The 23,768-nt window shown below is 39.3% G+C and overlaps 1 protein-coding gene across 1 annotated transcript; it reads left to right on the top strand.

The window, feature by feature from the left end:
• The first annotated feature begins 1,800 nt into the window (after window positions 1-1,800).
• pax1a (paired box 1a) lies at window positions 1,801-7,712 on the top strand. The gene is made up of 5 exons (XM_058090931.1): window positions 1,801-2,064; window positions 2,392-3,021; window positions 3,502-3,635; window positions 3,722-3,932; window positions 4,617-7,712. The coding sequence occupies exons 1-5, from the start codon at window positions 2,061-2,063 to the stop codon at window positions 4,715-4,717; spliced, it is 1,080 nt and encodes a 359-aa protein (XP_057946914.1). The 5' UTR covers window positions 1,801-2,060; the 3' UTR covers window positions 4,718-7,712.
• The last annotated feature ends 16,056 nt before the right edge of the window (window positions 7,713-23,768 follow it).

Below are 23,768 nucleotides of genomic sequence, written 5' to 3' on the forward strand. Positions count from 1 at the left end.
TTTGTATTTTGGATGATTACCAGACAAAATAATTCCGGCATGATGGGATTAATTTAAAATCAAATATCAATTTATGTGGTTTAATTTAATTATGGAAGGAATGTATATACTTTGGATTATAAAGAAATGATCGGAAAAGTCTGCATATTATTATTACTTTGTTATTGCTGCAGACAATTCATTTATATTTCGTTTCAAATTAAATTTACAATTACATATTATTCATAAGGAATATTATTTCAAACGAACTAAATGTTGGTAAATAAAACCCGACCGTAAAGTTACACGGAAGTATTCGAAGTCTTTTTAAATTATTTTTCATTTATTTATTTACGCACAACTCGGAATGAATTTGCCAGGGAATCCACATTGTTGGATAATACTCTTTCTGTGACTAAAAAACACAAAATCTATTAAATACAAACAGCACATAATATTGGTTGTTTTGCTATTATAGCAGCCCTTAGTAACGAATTAGTAACAGTTTTAAGAAATAAACTGCAACAATATATATCATATTTTAAAATACAATTAAAATATGCAAATAAAATACATAAATATGGTCATAACAAATATTAATTTCACATATAAACATTCGCAAAGTAACAATTAACAGTAAAATACACTTCTAAGATGAGTAGAGTTTGGCATGCATACTAAGAGCGATCAATAATTAATTAATCGGTATATGGTGTATTTAGAGGCTGTTGGGAATTCACACACACTCATTCAAGATTGGTTAAAAAAAATCAAACGAAAATGATTTTTTTTGAACATGCAATATGGTACCGACCTCTATACGGCCCTACACCTGCAGTTCCCATGACGTCCACATGGGGGAGTCCTGCATGACGAGAAGTTATGTCAATTTTAAGAGACTTTTTTGAAGCTAAAAGAAACATAACATGAATTATTCCGCTTGCCTCATGTCACCATTTTACAAAACATACACACACATGCATGAAAACGCATACAATTCATATGATACCTCACGGAGAAGAAAATCCAGACCTTCTTCCTCTGATAGCTTCCATGTGCTCTCATGATGGGAATGATGATGATGGCTCAGGACATACCGTGAGATGGAGAAGGGGGGGTTGGTGTTGCAAATGGAGGGAAAAAAGGACAAGGACGCTGCACCTTGTTACCTTCAGGTCGACTGTTAAGTTTTTACAAGACACATTTTGCGAGCGTATAAATGATTTGCCTTCCAAACTTGCACAGGACAAAAAACATGCTGTGGTCGTGGACGTCTGTTGGAATCCGCGTTGATATAGTTTGGAAAAAAGATCTACAGAGATATCGATTACATAAGCTCTTTCCCCATTGTAAAAGCCCACATTCTGCACAGTCAGCATATATAAATTATTCTCAGACTACAAATTATATGCATCAATAGTATTATTGCAAAGTAAATTTGTTCCAAAAATGACTAATTCATGATTATAGGTTCACTTTATAAAGGCAATACAATGCAAAATACGCTTAAAAACAAACATAAATAAAATAATTAACTTTTTACAGCATTTCTGTCCATTGTTATGACACTGTTACCTCATCTAATTTAATTTATAAATAATCAAATGAGTTAAATCCGGTGTATAGTTTACATGGGTACACTAAAGCTGGAAGTTCTTACCAGGAGGCTGCATGTTGGATGAAATGTTTCCCCTTTTCTGCCACTTCCCCCTATGCAAAATACTCCAGGAGGCTGCACGACTCCAACCGGATGGGGGTTCGTATTGGCTGACAGCTTAGCACAGCTTTGGACGACCAATGAAACCAGAGCACAGCGGCTGCGTAAAACAGCAAAGATTTGACGTGGAGAGGACGCGTCAAATTAATTCCAGCAAAGTCCGGACTCCCCGGGATAACTTCAATTTGCGTTTATCGGATGAAGATCACTTCATCGGTCATCTTTATAGCACACACCTGAAAAGAAGAAGTTTGTTCGCTGTAGCTGGAGGACGCTTTTATCGGGGAATATTTGTTTTTTTGGTGTACTTTCCACCTGGAAAGGCTTCCTGTATTTCCAAGTATTTCGGAACGTAAAGAGGCAAATGGGTAAGGCTGTATTTTATTTTTTTTGCATGCTTCAGTGGTTTAAAGTCTATGGAATTGTATCTACATCCATGATTCCTGCGTAAAAAGTCATAATTCCCCTTTAAACAGCCATCACAATGCGCAATCATGTCGCGTATTTTCATTATGTTTATGTTATATGGGGAGAATCCTGCACATTTTCCAGGAACGCCATTTTTTCCCCCGAACACAAAAGATAGAAGTGGCTTCAAGGAAAAGAGGGGGGAACTCGAACTTTAGCTTTAATTTTCACCCTTAAAGTGTTCAATTCGCTGTGCATTAAAATAAAGTGTGTTTGTGATGACGCAGAGCAAACCTATGGAGAGGTGAACCAACTGGGTGGTGTGTTCGTGAACGGCAGACCCCTACCCAACGCCATCCGACTGAGAATAGTGGAACTGGCCCAGCTGGGGATTCGACCCTGCGACATCAGCCGACAGCTACGCGTCTCCCACGGCTGCGTGAGCAAGATTCTAGCCCGGTACAACGAGACAGGCTCCATTTTACCGGGCGCCATCGGCGGAAGCAAACCTCGCGTGACGACGCCGAATGTTGTGAAAAACATCAGGGAATACAAACAAAACGACCCCGGCATCTTTGCGTGGGAGATCCGGGACAGGCTCTTAGCGGACGGGGTGTGTGACAAGTACAACGTGCCTTCTGTGAGCTCCATCAGTAGGATTTTACGCAACAAGATTGGGAATCTTTCCCAACCCGGCCAGTACGAAGGAAGCAAGCAAGGTTCTGCTCAAGCCGGCTTGTCTTACAACCACATTTATCCTTACTCCTACTCCAACTCCATGTCTCCTGCTGCTACCAAGATGGCCACCCCTCCTGGGGTGCCCGTGACTGCGGGACATGTCAGCATCTCCAGGGCTTGGCCTTCTGCACACACCGTCAGCAACATCCTCGGGATTAGAGCCTTCATGGACCCCGCAGGTGAATTGAACACTGACTTATATCACACGCTTTAACACCCCCCCCCCCCACCCCAACCTCTCATTGCAATGCATGTGTTTCTCTCTTTAATTCTGCACAACCTGTTCTGTGGCACCAGGCTGCAGGACAATGTGTCCATTAGGCCACTATCAATAGGCCTTGTCATGCATGATGGGTGTGCAAACACCTTACTCACCTGGAAGATCCCACTCTAATCCTTAACTGCTCATTACATACATTTTCTCTTTACCTTTTAAAGTCTTTTACTTCACCTGAAAGTCGTTCTTATAAAACTAGAAATAAATATTTGTATTTATATGTGAGTATTTAATTTGAACCTCAATAGTAAATATCATAATTCAAGGAAATTGAAGTTATATTTATATTTTAAGAAAGATTAAAAATTATTTTTTGCTTCTATTAATATAGAATTAAATGGAAATATTTTTTTGTTTCATTTATATATTTTTTTTAAATCAGCAATTGCTGGGACTGAAGCATATCCGACCAAAATGGAGGAATGGAGCAGCGTCAATCGAGCAGCTTTCCCGGCAGCTCACACGGTCAACGGCATCGACAAATCAGCCATAGATGCTGACATCAAATATGCACAGGTAATCATTGATTTCCGATATATCCCCCCCCCTCTCTCTCTGTAACAATCATATATTTATTCCCACTATATGCACATGTTCCACAGCCGTCTTCCACGCTGTCCAGTTACGTCTCAGCGTGTGCGTACTCCCCCACCAACCAGTACGGGGTCTACAGCGGCCCAGCGGGAGGCTACGTTGCCCCGGGACACCATCACTGGCAGCCCCAAAGCCCGGTTCTGTCTCACCCGGGCGGCGGCATGATGCACGCTGGCGAGATCCACTCCACGATGGCCTTCAAGCACCATGTCAGAGAAGGTAAAAAAAAAATGTAATTACAGAGGAGGGGTATTTTTACTGTAAACACCGAATCCCAAACACGTCATTTAGAATTAACGCACTGATCGGCCACTATATTAGGTACACCTAATGATTGAATACGTTGTATCATGAATAGGTATTTTTTATAGAGGTATTAATTAAACAATATGTTTGTGTGTAGAGATATCTAGATTAATCTTGGAAAAAAGTTAACATTTCAGTATTTAAATTGAAAAAAAAACGAAACTACACAGAGTGAAATTAAAAATATATATTTTTAATAATTTGGACGCTTGTGAAATGTGAAAAATCGTCAGAAAATCCACATTATAATTACAATCTCACGCTATGAGCAGCAAATCGGTATCTGGTTTTTAATTGAACACTTCAATCAAATAATTTTTGCACGATACGATATATATTAAGTGTTATTTAATTTTCTATTATTAGAATGGAAAATATTACAAACGATTAGTGCAGCACGACGACCATATGTAATATACATATTTTTCCAGCAAGGTTATACGTTGTTGTGTGTGCAGGTGTACCTAATGTTGTGACCAACACTGCTTAATGCCATGATATACAAAAAAAAAAATGTTTGCACCCATATTAACTATTTGATTCATCAACGTACATAAATGCATCATCAACTTGACTTTTCTGTATTTTTTCCACCAGGAGAACGAAAAGCTCCCAGTCCGCTAAGCAAGCAGCAGCAGCAGCAACATGAAGACTTGAACGGTGTGCATGGACTCAGTCTCCCTACCTCATCATCATAACCAGGACTTTTACCAGCTTCATTCTTTGACTTACCTGAACTCTTTTCAACTGCAGTAAGTCTGAACCCAATCAAACCCGGGCTTCTCCTCACCTTGTGGATGCATAGCCGAGCCTAAAATGGGCTTTATGGCCTTATGAATGTAAGCTTGCATGAATGCATGGTGCTCCCCCCTTCCTCCATCGACATATTTTGTCATGAAAAACAAAACCCTTTCTGCACGACCGGTTTGCCATTGTTTAAAAAAAAAAAGAAGCTGTTAGATGTGTCTTCATTTGTGCCAGTCAGCTCCATTTTGCAGACATGGGGGGTATAAAAAAAAGTCTAAATGTTGAATATTTTCCAAAGCTCTAATTACATGATATATTTTTATAATTTCATTTTAATATTAAAGACATAAAAATAAAGTTTTCTTAAATAAAACCTTGTTTTGTTGCATTCTATATTATTACATATTATACATATTATAAATGACTGACATACTAACTAGTTAACATAAAATTAGGAATTTGGACTTCACAAACAGTTTTCTGGCATGATTGTTTTTTTTTCTTGAAATGTTTTCCAGCAGTTTTTGCTCTTCTCTCCTTCTAATGGTCTCCACATTTTGCCTATAAGCCGAAGAGTAGGGTTTAATTTGGGTGTTTCTTGTTAGGAATTATAATATTTGTGTTGGTGCTGAGCTGGAAGAGCATTCAGGTGTAACCACCACACCTTTCCAAGGAGTTGTGCGCAGCCTGGGCGCCTCTGCTGATCTTATCTGACCTGTAATGACAGCGGCCATGATGGAAATCTAAGGTCTGATTGGGCGAGTGTGTGCAGCCCACATCAAGTTCCAGAATATCAATTAGACCCTATAAAGGCCTATAGGGTCAACTGTTTATGCTATGTTTGCTCTGTGGCCTTCTCACAGCTTTTTTAATAGACTCCCCCAGCATTTATGAGAGGCTGTTCGCTTATGCCACAACTGAGTTTGCCTGGTTTCTGTATGCTAGTATGCTGGGCCTGTTTGTGGTGAGCGCAGGCTTTCAAGTGCATTGAAATGTTTTTGCAAATGTCTCAAAATATAGGTTGTTTTTATGTTCCTTTAAGAGCATTATTCATGGCAACTGCCACTAATGGAGCCTCAACCGAATGCAATGACATACAAGTTATCGTATTATATAAGTTATTATAAAGTCGTCATAGTTTTAACATTCAGTGGCCCCTCCAGCACCAGAATTGAGGTATAGAAGTCGGCTTTCCTGCAAACAAGTTATGATTGTGAATCAAGTGTGTGGTCAGGAAAGAATGTGGTTGGTTGACTCGTCATTCTTGTCCAAAATGTCAGGGACGGTTACATAAAGATGTTGGTGTTAGAAGTCAAATAAAGCCATTAAAATCAATGAAAAGCTCTTTTTTTAATATATTTAATAGTGATTTATTCCTAGTACACCATCTGTTGGGAAACACCACATCGTCTGTAATGAACGGCATTATTTTAAATCAACTTTGTACAGCAATGATAATTGAATACACTAAAAAAAATCCTTATATCTTAAATTAACAGCGTCATAGAATTGCGACATCCATTTATTATCTATGCCGATTGTTCTCACTGGGGTGACAGGGGCATGCTGGAGCTTATCCCAACTGACTTTGAGCGAGAGGCAAGGTACAACTGGACTGGTTGCCAGCCAATCGCAATTCTCCAATTAATTTTTTTATGTCAAATTCCCAGCCAATTTATACATAAAGAAATCAGCAGTAACAAGTTAATGTCCCATTCAAAGTCAGCTGGGATAGGCTCCAGCTTACTCATGACGCTAATGAAGGCTGTATAGAGCTGTATAGAGAATGGATGGATGCATAACATTCATTGGATGTATTATTTAAGGACTATTTCATTTTTTTGTCATAATATGCATACAATATGCTTTATGAGGTTATAGGACTCTCATTCAATGAATAGTATATGTAGAATTAGGTCCTATAAGAGGAGTATATGGTGCATAGAAAATTAATTCAATGAACAGTATATGTACAATTAGGTCCTAAGAGGAGTATATGGTGCATAGAAAAGGAGCACTAAAAGATATTGAATCATACTGTCCACTATTTGTACAAACAGTTCTGGTCCAACTGCACAGTGAAACGTCCCACTGATCCAATTTAACGGCAAGTTGTAGGATTTGGGGTTCTTCTGTGCTCAGTGTTTTGTTGCCCCCTGATTCGTCTCCTCCCCCTTTTTGCAGCAAAGCCCCAAGTGGTTCAGACAGTCCAAACATGACCAACATTAGGATGGCTGACGAGCGTGCACATGCTCCCTGACTGGAGTCATTCATGTTTTCCCGGATACCACTTGGGGTTCAGAAAACACTCCTTCATGGTGGCGGGGTTACTTCCTGCGGGACCTATGATCATCAATCAGGGGCGCAAGTGATACCCCCCACTGAGTCCTCTGAGCTGGAAGGGCAGCAGGTGGGCTGTTTAGATGGATGTTTCCTACTCGTTTGGAGCACAATTACCTCTGTGATATATATAATATATATCTTCAATTACATCATACTGTAGCTTCCTTTTCAATAGTGTCCAATGTGGCAAAAGCCGTTTTTGGTCATCGGCATATCTTAAAATTAAAATGAATTTATTATTAATGAGATATTATAAGATATGACACTCACACTTTCTCAATTATTATATTTTTTCTCCACCTTCAAACCCTCCTGCTAGCTTGACGTTGATGTTCGCCTTTTATATTGGATTAACATTTGCAATAAGAGTGTTGTAATTATTATATGGAATCGGAGTCATAGTGTGGATGTTAGCTTCACTTTTGCATCTCAAAGCTATGATGGTGCATTCAAGGGTTGTCGAACAAAGTGCGAAATCTCAGTCATATCAGTTGAACCATAAAGACATGAACATGTAAAACCTTTTTTTTTTTAAATCATTGGTACTTATATGCTGTACATTTTAATATTTTGTACATTTAAATATTTTCTGCAACAAAAAAACCCAGAATATTTTTTGAGAAAAACATTAAAAAAAAAATCACAAAAAATGCTGAATTGTGAATGTGTCTGCATGCACTCCACCTGTACAATTTGAAATTTAATTTAAAATGTCAGATATCATACAGATAACACTGCCAAGTCTATGTTGACTTTTTAAGTCAGCTATTAAATGAACAATATTTATTAATGGTGTTGTAGTTTGCACTGCGTCCGACTGAGGGATGTTTTTTTTTTCCATCTTCAGAGGAGCAAAATAAACTTGTCAGTATGATGCGGTGCTGCTACTGCAAACTACAATGATAAACATTTTTAATACCGGGGGTCACTGAAAGCAGCATTATTATTTTTGCAAATGTGATATCATTGGTTGACCTCTGTTATTTTATCTCATTTGAGAGTGGTGAGCACACACTATGTGTGCTCCACGAGGGCCTTCATGTTTTTTTTTAGTACCTGAGGAAAATTAGTCTGATGCCTATGGAACTAATGTAGGAAAATGGTGCGAACTTGAGGCTAAAGTACCAAAAAAATCAACACAAATAAAAAATAAATAATGGAACATACTTTAAAAAGTCATCTTATGCTGATGTAAAAAGACTCACCTGATAGACGCACGCAGTTATCCGACTATGCAAGTTTTCCACAATGTCACATGGTCACATCTGCCACAGGTCATTGAAGGTAACAGCGTATAAATAATTAGTTCTGGTTCAGTTTTCATATGCAGCGGTTTGTTATTTATTCACTCGTATGTCAATTGCTGTAAGAATGTTAAAAAAGCGTGATGCATAACGTTTACCCGCCTTGAGCAAGCCTGTTTGCTCTGTCTCTCCATCACCGGTCGCCAAAATGGGAGTCATTAAAAAAAAAAAATCGTCTTATCTTAGCACATTTTTACACTTCTATGTCAGTTAAAATTTATGTTTAAATGTTAAAAAAAATCTAATAAATAAGAAGTAATCATATAAGTTTTGGAATATACTGCAAATTTTGGAATTGATGCAATATTAAGTAAATATAGGCTCAGCACTACTGATAATTACTGATATTAAACTTACATCAATATATGAATATATTCAAACCTGGCATGCTGACTTAGTGGTTAGCATGTCGGTCACACGGTCCTGAGATCTGGGTTTGAATCTGTTGGGCATGCCTGTGTGGATTTGTATGTTATCCCTGTGTTTGAGTTTCCTTCCACATGCATGTTATTAACTGGCAACTCAATGTTTTTATTTTTTGAAATATTTTTTAATTAACATTATTATTATATATATTATATTATTTAATATTATTATTAACTGGCAACTCTAAATTGTCCATAAGTATGAATATGAGTGTGAATGGTTTGTTTATAAGCGCCCTGCAGGCCAGCTGGGATAGGTTCCAGCATACCCCTCATGAGGACAAATCGAAATCAAGTGATCTCACCAGAATCTACAGGAAGTCTGCGGCAACAATAAGTTCTGCCCATTTGTCATGTAAACAGTAATTATTATCCATAAAATGTTTTTTTTTATTGATATGGAGCTGATTAACTGAATTCACATTATTTACTATGGGGGGAAATTGCCTCAGTTGCCATTCATTCTGTTTTTTTTTTTTGTCTAACCATTTGTAACAAATTAATAATGAAAAAAGATACCACTGTACAACACTATAAGACAATATAATTTATTTCATTATTACCTTTTATTTCATAATATTTTTTGAGCAAAATTAAGTCAATACAGGAAAATAAATAAACACAACCAACATCTACTATTGGAATCATTTGATCACAAAACTGTTATAACAACTATGTAACAATATGAAGAACACAACAACAAAAGTATTGATCTCATGTCACTACTATCTTTGGAGGTTCCACTGTATTCCAACCAAAGACCAGCCATCTCTAACTGTAATGGATTTAAAACTGACCGCATATAACCTCTTCTAGCAGCCATCAAATGACAGACTTTCTCCAAATGCAAGAACAAGCCCTCAAATCCAACTCAAATGATCCATCACATGCACCGTTCACTTTATGTACTTTCCAGGGTATAAGACTCAACGCATGAAGAATGATCTTAACGCTGACGGGGTGTAACACTGCCCCTGCGCTTGCTCTTCTTGTTGCACCACTTTTAAGTCAACGAGACCTCGTTTCAGAACGGTCCACATGGCAGATGAGACATGTACTGGAAAAAGAGAACGAAAGCTGAAAGAGAAGCCGTTTAAAAAGAAAGTTGGCCTCGAGTCAGAAGGTGAGTGTCTGAAGTTTACCATGGAAACACAATGCATGCAAACATGTAGAACAGTAGAACGCGTTCACTTATTGCTAGTTATGTGGTAGACTGTGTAGCGTTCAAGGAAACACGTGAAAATGAAGACATCAGATTTGATCATACTCTACTTAATGCTTTGAAGTATTAAAATGAGATGTAATAGTTCTTCCCCTTTACCACCTAAGCAATTCATGTGTTGTTTATTTTTTTTTCTTTCTCGGAGCTGACTATCCCTGGGCTTTCCAGGCAGGCAGCGTTACAGCTCTGGAGTCTGAAGGATGATAAATGTGTCTTCACCATGTTCCTACTTGCACTGCCAGCTCACCACATCAACCGGATGCTCAAAAAGGCCAAAAACGGGCTGAGACGCGACATGATTTGACTTTCCAAATGGAAACGTGTCATTTCATATTTGATCTCTAGAGGTTCCGGCACAGTTTTTAAGTCTTCCAGCAAATGGCCATAAAGAGAATAACCACATTGGAGTGCAGAGCCTTTACAACACATGTCGTCTTTAGTAAAGATTTAAATGTAAATGCAAACATTTCATAAACCTTTCATGAAAATAAAAGAATCACAGTAGTTTTTCATTTTAGTGAAGATTTGCGTACATACAGAATGATCCATTATTACTGAACTGCCCATCTGCGACTTATTTAAACTTTCCTGAAAGATATACTGTGTTACTGCGTGTTACCAGCAGCAAGATGCTGCGGGGTCTCCGCGTTTAAGTTATTTTTTTTGGCTCAAATTCTTATTAGGTGATAATAAGATGATGACGCCTCTCTTAAAAAATGTGAGTGGTAAACCAACATAGTAGTGTCTTTGGGTTTAGGGAGGAAAGTCCTGTCTGAAAACCAGTTGGAGCCGACAAATCACCAGTAAATACATGTTGTCACACTCTTTTACTTAACTAAAAACATAATAATAATATTAATAATAAAGTAACTGTTTCAGTCATAATATCTGTAAAATTGAGGTTTTACACCAAAATTTCCACCAGTCGGTAAAGAAAGGTAAAATACGGTAGTTTCCCGGTGAGAACGGGTATTGGAAAGTATGCGTCAATGTTCATGATTTAAATACAGTAAACTACAAAAAGAACAACAAGTGCCAGACTGCCAGTCTATATGCACCGCTATAATCAAACAGAATAGTCAATGGGGAAACAGACCATTTTGGAAATCCAAGCAAATACAGCTGGAATAGGTGCAGATTCTGGAAGATATAGAACGTTTTCTGTGTGGATTATTGTGTGTAATTGCACTATAGGATTCCATGAATGAATAAAAAAGGCCAAAAAAATTAGCATAATAGGTCTTTAATCAAAGACCAGCCTTTAATTAAACAACTTTACTTCTAAAAAATACCTTTTTTTGTTCACAGCACAGATCACCACGTTAAAATTTCCACCAGTCGGTAAAGAAAGGTAAAATACGGTAGTTTCCCGGTGAGAACGGGTATTGGAAAGTATGCGTCAATGTTCGTAATTTAAATACAGTAAACTACAAAAAGAAAAACTTCAATTTTTTTTTCTTCAAATGATTAACTTGTGTGTTTTGTATTGCTCTGCTGAGCGTCTTGCATGTGAAGAATTTCTTCTCACAGCTTTCCTGCAAACAAGATCTTGATCTTTAAGAGTTTTTCAACCCTCAAAACACGAAGGAAGCACATTTTTGAGGCTTGCGAAACCTGTTGCGGTATTGTTCAATACTGCAATGTGTACAGGCAGCAGGCTCAACGATGAATGGTACCACTGCAGTATGCCGTGAGTTGAGGAGATAATGCAACAAAAGGTAAAAGGTAAACAAGAGTGTAGGTCATTAATCAAGCTTTCCACTGTGCCCTGCTGCCGCCACACCTTAGCTTGGTTGTGACAACAGTGCCAGACGGAGCTGCCAACCCACATCAACTCTCATATTTTAAGGTACGTTGGACAAGCTCAATTCTAAATAAACACTTCCATGACCTATTGACTCTTGACACATCCGGGATGCAATAAAACATGCATAAAACTGTCTGACTTTTCCCACATTGACAGTATAATCGGAGCCAAACAGCCAATATTTTTGTTTGGCCTCTTCGTGAGTGGCGAGTTGCAAGCCAGACTGAGTGGGAGAAAAAAAGGCCACGCGTTGACGACTACGCTGTGCAGCCAGTTGCAGAGAGCCATGCATGTTGCTGCTACTGATGGATTTTCAATCGCACGCGCTTCTTCCATCGCCACGCTCGCACACAGCACTGAGCCAAAGGGTGGCTGTTAATTTAGCATAGCGAAAACACGACTTGAAAGTGAGTTAAAGGTCTGATATAGCCACTTAGCTGCACACATGACATCACATTCATATAAAAATACAGCGGAACCTTTAAAAATTAATATGTAATAAAATATGTCTCTATAAAAAACAATTAGAATTTTTCTAACGTCATATATATAGAGAATTACCCATCCATTTTCTATGCCGCTTATCCTCACCTGACTTTGGGCGGGGTACACCCTGGACTGGTCGCCAGCCAATAGCAGGGCACATATAGACAAACAACCATTCACACTCACATTCATACCTATGGACTCTTTAGAGTCTCCAATTACCGTAACGTGTTTTGGGAATGTGGGAGGAAATCGGAGTACACGGAGAAATCACAGGCAAACAAGACACCCAAGTGGAGATTCAAACCCAGGTTTTCCGATCTCCTAATTGTGTGGCCAAGATGCTCACCACTCGACCACCATGCGGCTATAGGGAGAATTAGAATTGGAATATAGACAATTTATCATACAGGAGATTCCTGTTCTCAGGGTTGCTTCCATGAAAAACAAAGAAACGCACAAAAATGTTTATCACAGCCATTCTTCAAAATTTGCAATAAAAGTGACTGTTGTCATTATTAGATTATTCAGGCCCAGAACCCTGTACATCTCTCTTCAATTGCCATTGTTCACTCGCGGGATCTCTTTTGCTCATTTTTGGCCCTTTGTATTGAGTTGTGGACTCCTATGGAGCAGCTATGCATGATAATCCACACAGAAAGCTTTCTAGATCTTCTAGAATCTGCACCTATTCAAGCTGTATATCTTTGGATTTCCAAAATGGTCTGTTTTAATTTATTCCACCCACAGCCTCCCTCCGGGAACCCCCACTCCACTTTGATTGGTAACACTCCCAAGCGCTAGCGAGGACTTCCGGACTACTGCCAAACCCCACTTTCCAATTTTGTCACTAGCCACGTTTATATGAGGAGTTTTCTTCTCTTTCTGGATGGAATCTTTCCGAATGACTTTCCCGAAAACAATGGTATACATGGAAAGGAATATTCCAATCGCTTGTCTACATACATCAAACAGAATAGTCAATGGGGAATTCCGGAAGTCCTTGGGAGTGTGACCAATCACTGTGGAGTGGGCATTCTCGGGGGCGGGCCGTGGATGGAATAAATTAAAACAGACCGTTTTGGAAATCCTAGCAAATACAGCTGCAATAGGTGCAGATTCTGGAAGATCTAGAAAGTTTTCTGTGCGGATTATTGTGTGTAATTGCGCTATAGGATTCTGAATACTGAACTGAATACAAAGGTCCAAAAAATAAACACAATCAAAGACCAGCCTTTAATTAAACAACTTTATTTAAAAGAAAAAAACTTTTTTTGTTCGCAACACAGATCACCACGTTATGCAGCACAAATCTTTAAAAATTGGTGCATAAATTGTGCAGTTGTAGCCAATGTTGTGGCCACTGAGTCCTACAATACAGCACTTAAACATATTTTAAAAGTGAGAAGTGTATTTCAGCTGACACGGGAAATGAGAAAGAGAAGCTTCATCCTATCCTGGCAGCATCACAGAGACAAAAGGTGAGTGTCAGGGTGATAGAGGAAGTGCTTTTCTCCTCCGTGTCCATATCCATTACTAAGTTAACAAAGTCTCAGCTACTTCATAAGTGAAACCCAACTTTGAAAAAAAACAAAACAAACACATTTGTGGATTCTGTGAGATTTTATTCAAGGCCCATGACTGCCCAGAGATCCCTAAGTTGTCCTTTACAAACAAAACAGAGTATACAGATACACCACAATTGACCGCACCTGCTAATGCACACGGACATTTTTGGAAACTCCTACTAAATGGACTCTTCCAGTGAAGATACATGTGTGTAATTATATATATGCTTGTCATTGTCATAGTAACTCAAGACAGTCTGTAAAGATGTCCAATTGTGCATTTATTTCATTTGTAATTTGTTCCAAAAGGTCCAACAAACACCCAAAATGTACCAAATCCAAGGCAGTTTTGTAAAATTCCAGACATAAATACATTTCATAATAATTCAAGTTTCACATGATGAAAACATGGCAAAATAATTATAAAAGTTGAATGATCTGAGTGCTAAACCTCTACTATCACCAATGGGTTTTGTAAGGTTGGACGACTGCGTGACCCTGGACTAGTCGCCAGCCAATCACAGGGCACATATAGACAAACAACCATTCACACTCACATTCATACCTATGGACAATTTGGAGTCGCCAATTAACCTAGCATGTTTTTGGAGTGTGGGAGGAAACCGGAGTACCCAGAGAAAACCCACACATGCACGGGGAGATCTCTACAGAAAGATGGTCGAGGGTGGAATTGAACACAGGTTTCCTAGCTGTGACGCCTGCGCGCTAACCACTCTCCACCTTGCAGCCCATGGCTAAATTGTCTTAGGATAAAAGTGACCCAAGACACCAAAGGACGAAGAGAGACTGACAAAGTGTGTGACGAAGGAATTATGTGGATGTTCAATTGTGATGCTGAAGAAGATGACTTTAGTGGTTTTAGTTCCAAGGAGGAGGAAGACGCAAGTGAATGACTTTTCTGGTAGTCTACCGTTTAACTAGCTATGTCACACGCACTGTTCTGTCACTGTTAGAAAAATAAAGTTTATTCATGTGCACAACTAGTCTTGTTTAGCAACAGTCATGGCACCTTCTCAACCCAAACAACACACTTCCATTCTTCAAAATAATAGCTCCTTTGGCTACATCCTGTTTACTCATAACAAAATAAGCGTGTCATAAAAAATAGCTTACACCAACATTGAGGCAGCAAACAAAGTATATTAGTGTGTGGCGGGGCTCTACTCAGCTCCAGGCAGAGTCAGAATTGAGTGCTCAGGTTTTGTTTATTGGATCAGTCTAAAATATAAAAACAGCCTGCAGAGGTGCAAAACTTTCAGAAATAGAAAATAAGAAAAAAAACTCAAAAAGTCCACATTGAAACAGGAAAAAAAAGGACTCAGTCTAAAGTCTAAAAGGAGACAAAAACAGGCCCTCCTTATGAATGCCAGGCCCCTCCCACTAGGCTTCAGTGTTCCACCCACTAATTATTCAATTAGAGTGAACAGGAAGTATTTATCCAACCCGGAAGTAATGGTCAGGTTTCTTTTTTCCAACATGGGGAATCACAGCACCCAAAGTAAGTTACCTTAGGGTAGGGGACATGTGCATTTTTGAAAAATAATGTGAACTATAGTCTATGCAATCTCACCGGGTGAGAGAGAAAAAAAGGTGAGGGAGTTTTGAGTTGAGTCTGAAGCAAGTTACTGTGAAGTGTAGCTATGTGCTCAGAGCCCAAGACTTTCTAATGGCAGAGGTGGACTCCAGGAGAGGCAGGTAGTGTGCAGTTTAAATCTATAATGACAACAGGAAGTCTTTTACATTCCGGTTCACCTTTCACAGAAGCGGGTTTTTTATGTGCAATTTTACATATTTTTAATATTAAGCTGCATTGTTTACATATTTTTTAATATTAAGCTGCATTGTGTTCTGCTTCCTTGTGGTGTATTAGAGTAATCTATCAGTGCTCTGTTGTAAAGGTGTTGTTCTATTTACTTCTGCTAACCAGGTGAGGGGGTTGTTTTCTCATGTGAGAGTTGAAAACATGTCCAGTTGTCTCAGTATATGTAGCGAGCCGTGTCCTGATTGGGTAACGGAGGGTTCTGTTTTCTGATTGGCTATCGACCATTGTCAATCAATTCCCATTGTGCACCACTGCCATGTTTACTCTTTGCTAGTCATCATATTTGAATGATAGGGGTCTATAATGGAATACTGTAAATGAATGTTCGGTTCATGGAAGACTATGAGGAGTGATGTGCTTTAACAAGGACACAAAAACACTACAGCTGAACGGCGCTGGGACAAGGCATGTCAGAGGAGGGAATATGGTAAGTCAAAATAATTTATTGTGTCAATGAGCAACTTGTATTAACATAAATAAATATTCAAACACCACTGCATGTCACTGGTAATAGTAATGGATTACTAGGCTGTTCAGAAATGGTCATGCTGGGTTGTTTTTTTTTACTGTTTGAGCAATTCTATTACTTCTGATTATCTGTTGATTAGCATTCAAGCCTGAACTCTTCAGAGCTAATGTGTCTTTGACTTTTATATTATAGGATTTTCCTGTCTTGGGTTTTTCCAGCAAATCAGCTTGGGTTGCTTCTCAGAAGAAGTAGTTCTCTGTGGGGTGTCGATGGGTGTTTAAGGCAACTGTATGAAGGGCTTCTGTAGCATCACTGCAGGTGTTTGCCTTTTTGACCAACATCTTGCACTCAAGCAGTTTCTCATTACACTCTGGTGAGGAGGAGGATCTTTAGGTCTTGTGCATTCTTACAATGTTCTTAAGAGTGTAATTTTGGAGGCTAAATTTAGGGGGGGAAGCAAATCAGTTTTTATTCAAAGCAGACCCGACCCAAACACAGATTCACCGCATTGTGGTCACACTTTAAGCCAACTCGTTATTTTGACTGTTTCATGTTCAAACTGCAGCAAATCTCTTATTCCTCTGAACATGGTTTAAAAAAAAGAGAAACCGCTAATTTTATTCATCCTTGTGGGAGGTTTGAGATCATGGTTAATACGTGCAATGACAGTGTAGCAGCTGATCACTGAGGTTTAAGCAATAAATCAGTTTGCTTCCAACATTGCAGTAATTCCTTTTAAAGTGACTGAATGCCAACGCTCTCAAACGTGATTCCTTCAGCTCAAACCGAGGTGAAGATCTGAGCTTTGATTTCATCATTAAAGTTAATCCATCAACAATGGCTGAGCACTGAATGAAGCTAATGTCACTGTGTGTGTTTGCCCTGTCCTGGTGTAAATATTAGTTTGTCCAGATAATGCTACTGGCTGCTGAGGGTTTCCACAATGCTTAGGTTACAAGAATGATGGCTCACTCTTTCTTCTTCTTGAAAGCCCAAACATCAGTAGCAGTCTCAAGTGGTTGAAAGTTTTAGTTGATAATCCAGCCTGTCACTCGGAGCCAGAGTAATATTAATGGCAGAGGAACTCTTATGTGGCAAACATCCCACTCAATTAAAATAGATACTGGATGTTATATGGGTGGGTGATATATGCGCCCAGAATTACTCTATAGAGTAATTCTGCATATCTTATAAGATTGCATATCTTATAAGATTGCTTACTCTACGGGCGGCACGGTGGTCTAGGGGTTAGCGCACAGACCTCACAGCTAGGAGACCAGGGTTCAATTCCACCCTCGGGCATCTCTGTGTGGAGTTTGCATGTTCTCCCCGTGCATGCGTGGGTTTTCTCCGGGTACTCCGGTTTCCTCCCACATTCCAAAAACATGCTAGGTTAATTGGCGACTCCAAATTGTCCATAGGTATGAATGTGAGTGTGAATGGTTGTTTGTCTATGTGTGCCCTGTGATTGGCTGGCGACCAGTCCAGGGTGTACCCCGCCTTACGCCCGAAGACAGCTGGGATAGGCTCCAGCACCCCCCGCGACCCTCGTGAGGAAAAGCGGTAGAAAATGAATGAATGAATGCTTATTCTACCTGGGACGCTGACTATAGCCTGTCGTCCAATCATATTCATCCCTCGTCTCCTCCTGACTAGGTTGAAACCAGCCTCATCTGTATAGGTGTTTTAATATGGCCTATCATAACAATTCAATTGAAAAACCCTTCGGAACAAACGTCCTGCACACTTTCTGTACATTTACTAACACTTGTCAACCAGATCATGCATTAGGTTTTTCACAAGTACCACAATAATGACTTCCCCTGGTAATGAAAGAGAGTAATTTTGTTACTAATTCGACTACTGTTTTGGGAAAATAACTGGCAACTGTAATTATTTACCCAAACTACCATTATTACCATTATTTACCACCTCTCACCTAAAGTCATCTAAGCTCCAGTAACCCCAAATGACTATTCACTACTGATTAAATAAATTCAAAAGGAATTGCTCAATTTTAATTTGATGAGTGTGTCTGTTATATTTCCGCAGAATGTTTTACAAGGTTCAAGTAAATCTCAATTCTTTATTCTCGAGTCTCGAGTCAAGTATTAAGTAAGAACACACAAGTCTTGATCAAGTCTCAAGTCTAGTAAAGTCACATCCCAAGTCATAGGATTGAAGTTTTTGAGTCCTTACAAGTCATAGGCATTTTTTAGTGTAAACAACGTAACAATCTATTACATTTGGAAGCCATGAATGCATTTTGATTTTTCTTTAATAAGACCAGTGTGACAAGACTTAATCACAGAAAAAGAGTGCTGACATTTAGCATGTTGGATTTAGTTAATGCAAACCAGTACAACAACAAATTATCTGCTGAAGATGTTCTATGTACGTATATTCATTTTGTGCATGGCAATAAAAGTCTGGCGCTGACAGAAATGTAAGCCACATCCTTGTGTGTTCTTTAAACCTAATAGAACATTAATTGATACAGTATAGGATGAGTGGTTAGTGCGCAGGCCAGACAGCTAGGAGACCCGAGTTCGATTCCACTCTCGGCCATCTCTGTGTGGAGTTTGCATGTTCTCCCTGTGCATGCGTGGGTTTTCTCCGGGTACTCCGGTTTCCTCCCACATTCCAAAAACATGCTAGGTTAATTGGCGACTCCAAATTGTCCATAGATATGAATGTGAGTGTGAATGGTTGTTTGTCTATATGTGCCCTGTGATTGGCTGGCGACCAGTCCAGGGTGTCCTCTGCAAGTTTTTGAAGATACTGTCAAGTCGAGTCCAAAGTCATCAAAATTGTGACTCGAGTCCATACTTTTGTCTTTTCATTAATTGGTGAAATTGTCTGGGATAGGCTCCAGCATGCCGTGACCCTCTTGAGGATAAGCAGTACAGAAAATGGATGGATGGGTGTCAAACCAAGGGGAGGCAAAAGGGAGCCCTCTGCTGCCGAGTCCTGCTACCACAGACACACCCTCTGTGGACATGCACAAGCAGGAAGTGCTTTCTGTATCAGGTCAGGTGAGAAAATGATATCATTTTAAATGAATGACGGAATAAATAACAGCAACATAAAGAATGGATACTGAACACTCTTACAATCATCCATGTGAGATCCAGTGAAACCACACAGAAAGGTGCAAATAGACATTAGTAAGATTGGCAGATTCCTTGTGAAATTTAATACATGGTGACAATCAAAAGATAATAACTGCTTAATGCTACGCTGAGTTTCAAGGTACTTGAACATGTGTAATTCTGCAGTTTTGCCTTCATCTCCTTTGCATGGTGTTTCATTTGTTATGGAACTTGTTTCGACATTGTTGCATGCCTGTTGAAATATATTTGATCTCTACTTGTAGCAACAAAGAGCTAAACGAACTTGTGGAAATAATGTTTGATGTCATAATTTTCACAGAGGGGCTGATCTTCGATGCTATCAAATGATTTGCCCCCCAAAAAACCTTTCTCACCTCACTCCCTGCGATAAAAAAATCTTTAATGAATAGCTGTGTGCTTCAAGGAGTGCCGACCGATAGCGATCGTTTCAGGACCGGTTAGGTTTAGTTCTCAATAACAATCAGGGAATTCCATCTTAACCATCTGGATGTCCTCGGCAATGCCACACACTTGGAGATCACGCTTGCAATGGACCTACAACATAACAAAACTTGGCACTGATGAGGCATTCTGAGCTTGAACACCCCCCCGTCCTTACCCCCCCCGTCGACCTCAGGATCTATCTGTCGATATGAACGCTGACTCTTTGTTGGCACGTTCTGATGTGAGGCTGAGATAGTTGCACGGCTAAAATAGGCGGCGTAGCGGGTTGGACGACACAAAGCAACAAGAACAGCTCCCAGTGAGTGAGTCTGAAAAGCCCAAATTGAGCCATTTGAAATAATCTCCAAGGAGGGTCCTTATCATCGCCGTGATCCACAGCAGAATGTGTATACTTGGCAAAATACTATGCTGATACTGCAATTGAGCTTTAATAGCTGCTGAGGTCTGATTAAGCGTCATAATATAGGTTGATGGTCTTTTGATATAACCAGTACCTGCAGAGAAAAGTCAAAGTATTAGTCAAGAGGGTGCCTGCTGTCATGCATGACTGATATTTTGAGTGATTTGACAACAAGATGGCTCATCATGTCATGTCAGAGTAATTAGATGTGCACTGTACAAGGTCATACTTTTTACTCCCTGGGGGTAGAAGAAGGCTATAATTAGTCTTTTATCACTCTGCTTCTCTGACAAGCAGGCAAACACTTATTGTATTTTTAACACCCCCCCTAAAAAATGTAACCACTTGAAATAAAGTGATTTGAGGCTGTAATTTGGTGTGATGTTGTCATCGCAGTAATAAATCTCGCCAGTAAATCCATTTTGATTGATGGGAAACAAGTCAAATTAAAATATCACTATGGCAATGTGGAACTAAAATCATACCATGACTTTTTAAAAGTTGGTGTTAAATATATTATAACAATACAGAACAGCCATCTGTATTCAGATTCCATATACAGTGGATACACATAACCTTCACATTGTGCCATTCAGCACTTATTCAGCACATATTTTTGGCTATTTTGTTGCAGAAAACATGTCATTCACCATAAGTAGGTAACAATTTATAAATATGTCATAATATTATAAAGCCGACAATTTTTACATGTTAATGTCTTTATGTGGGCTGCACAAGTGGTGAGCGCGCAGGCCACACAAGTAGGTTCGATTCCACCCTCGGCCATCTCTGTGTGAAGTTTGCATGTTCTCCAAGTACTTCGGTTTCCTCCCACATTCCGAAAAAAACATGCTAGGTTAATTGGCGACTCCAAATTGTCCATAGGTATGAATGTGAGTGTGAATGGTTGTTTGTCTATATGTGCCCTGTGATTGGTTGGCGTACCCCGCCTTTTGCCTGAAGACAGCTGGGATAGGCTCCAGCACCCCCTGCGACCCTCATGATGATGAATGATTTCACACTTTGTTCAGTGGGTTGAATGTACTGTAGCCTAGGTTCCCAAAATGGGGTACATGTACCCCTAAGGGTGCGCAGATTGCCCTAAGGCAAAAAATGGCTGAACTACATTAGCAAGTCACAGCAAGTGCAGAAGAAAGGAGAAGTTGTTCATGTTGAAGATGATTTGTAGTGTGTCCTCAATGAGAGTTTGTGGTGCTGTGACAGTAACGTGTTTACTGAGCTGTATGAGCCATCATTATCATCATATCATTTGTTTGTTGACAGGGTGCACTGACTATGATGGAAAGCCATCAGTTTTTCACATCTTAGTAAATGTATGTTTCACAAATAGTGGGTCCTCTCCTTCTTTTCATGATCCTTGAACACACCATGTGTGACACGGATTGAGACTTAAGGGTGTGACTTTCTCCGATGCTGCATGTACAGTATTTTGTATCAGTCTTTCACCTCATCCTTGTTCACAAATATATTAATTAACAATGTTAGCTATGTGCTGCCATGCATTATTGCTTGGTGCATAATCTCATATAATACTGTGTATACAAATCATAGATAGATAGATAGACTTTCTTTGTCATTGTCAGCAGTGAAATTGCCAACAAAATGTCGTTGCCTGGCTCCCGTATAATAATAAATTATAATAATAATAATGTGGTGAATAAATAGATGACATCAAATATGAACAACAATGTACAGCATAAACAGTAAATTGCACAAATAATTTAAGTTTGAATAAATAATAATAATTTAAAGTTTTGTGTGTGCATGTGGGCAGGTAGAGGGGCTTATTTAGCTTATATTATATGATATTATATGATATGATATGATATATTATATCATATCATATCATATCATATCATATCATATCATATCATATTATATTATATTATATTATAGTTATTATCAGACAATGCCTCAGCCCACTACCAAAAGATAACGGTACATATAGAATGCACAGAAAAGAGAAAAAGACATGTGCGTTCATGTTTCTCTTAAGGATTGCGGATGATGGGCAAAATTCAAAAAAAACGTTTCCTTTAAGCTGGAATGCTTTTTTCCTCATCATTTCAGCATTCTATTAGACAATGTGTTTGTCAGTCCCCGGTCATATTACGTTTCTCATATACCCATTTGAGAGCGGCTTATCCAAATAAAGAAGAGATAAAGCTTGAGATGAGACACCGCTGATGGAAAAGCTTACCAGGTGTGACAGGTGTGACCTTCCTTCAACAGGTAACTTTTTTTTTGCATCCGAACATTTGAGGTGTTTTTCTGTTTACAAGTACAGGAGCTGAAATGTTTCTCTTAATGTTGAAGTTTCTATAGCTCTTTAAAAGTTGGATGTAAAGATTTGAGGAAGATCAATGAGTGTATCAGTCATTTAGGATGAAACACTCCACGAGACCGGAGATAGGCTAAGCAAACACATTCCCATCCGCTAGTGAAAATGGATACGCTGTTGACCTGTCCACTGACACAAAAGCCATTCCCAAAGCTCAAGTGAGTAGCCTTCCTTTTGTCTGAATTACTTAACCAAATATTGTGAGTGTCCCCCTTTTATATCTTAGAATCCTTTTGTTTACCCTCAGAGCTGGGGGATTAGAAGATCAACACCCCTGGCAGGTGGGGGGGGGGGGGCTTCTATTTCCCAGATAGGCATGTATACAGAAATTCGGTACCATAATGGCACTGGTACCAGACCAAAAAGCGAAGTGGATATCCATGCCACATGCCACTATCCATGCCAATTTAGAATAGTCTACAACAGCAAATATGAGAAAAACCTGCCCATTTGCTTCTCTATGTTGTGTTATTTTTGTCTGTTTGTCTGAAAAAGTCTGAAGAAGACGTTGCAGCTGAGTATAAAACTTGTCATGCACAAGGTTGGTGGCGCCGAACCACATTATATAGTAAGTTTCAAGGTGCTCAATGAGGCATTTACACCATATATATACGTATACTCACCACCGACGGGGGCAAATCATTTTTTGCTGTCCTGTGGGAGTTTCTAGTGTGCCTCTTCATATTTGCGATGAGTTTTTTTTTTATTAAACTTTTGCTCTTCTGTGCCACCACGGGAAACTTGTACATGATAAAAGTTTTGTATTCAGCTGTAAAGTCGAGTGGCTGACGTCACTCTTGCTTCTCGCTGCTATGTTAGCATGTAAATGAAATAACACGTGAATATATGATAACACCTGTGGGCCGCACGGTGGCCACACAGTCAGGAGATCGGGAAAAATTTAATGCTTTGGCATATGTGTGAAGTTTCCTCCCACATTCCATAAACATGCTAGGTTAATTGGTGACTCCAAATTGTCCATAGGTATGAATGTGAGTGTGAATGGTTGTTTGTCTATATGTGCCCTGTGATTGGCTGGCGACCAGTCCAGGGTGTACCCCGCATCTCGTCCGAAGACAGCTGGGATAGGCTCCAGCATTCCTGCGACCCTCGTGAGGATAAGCGGCATAGAAAAACTATATATATATATAACAATGTTGTTCATCTAGTTGCACTGTGCTACACAGCTGCAGAG

This window comes from Doryrhamphus excisus, chromosome 13, assembly GCF_030265055.1.
Source record: "Doryrhamphus excisus isolate RoL2022-K1 chromosome 13, RoL_Dexc_1.0, whole genome shotgun sequence".
NCBI lineage: Eukaryota > Metazoa > Chordata > Actinopteri > Syngnathiformes > Syngnathidae > Doryrhamphus > Doryrhamphus excisus.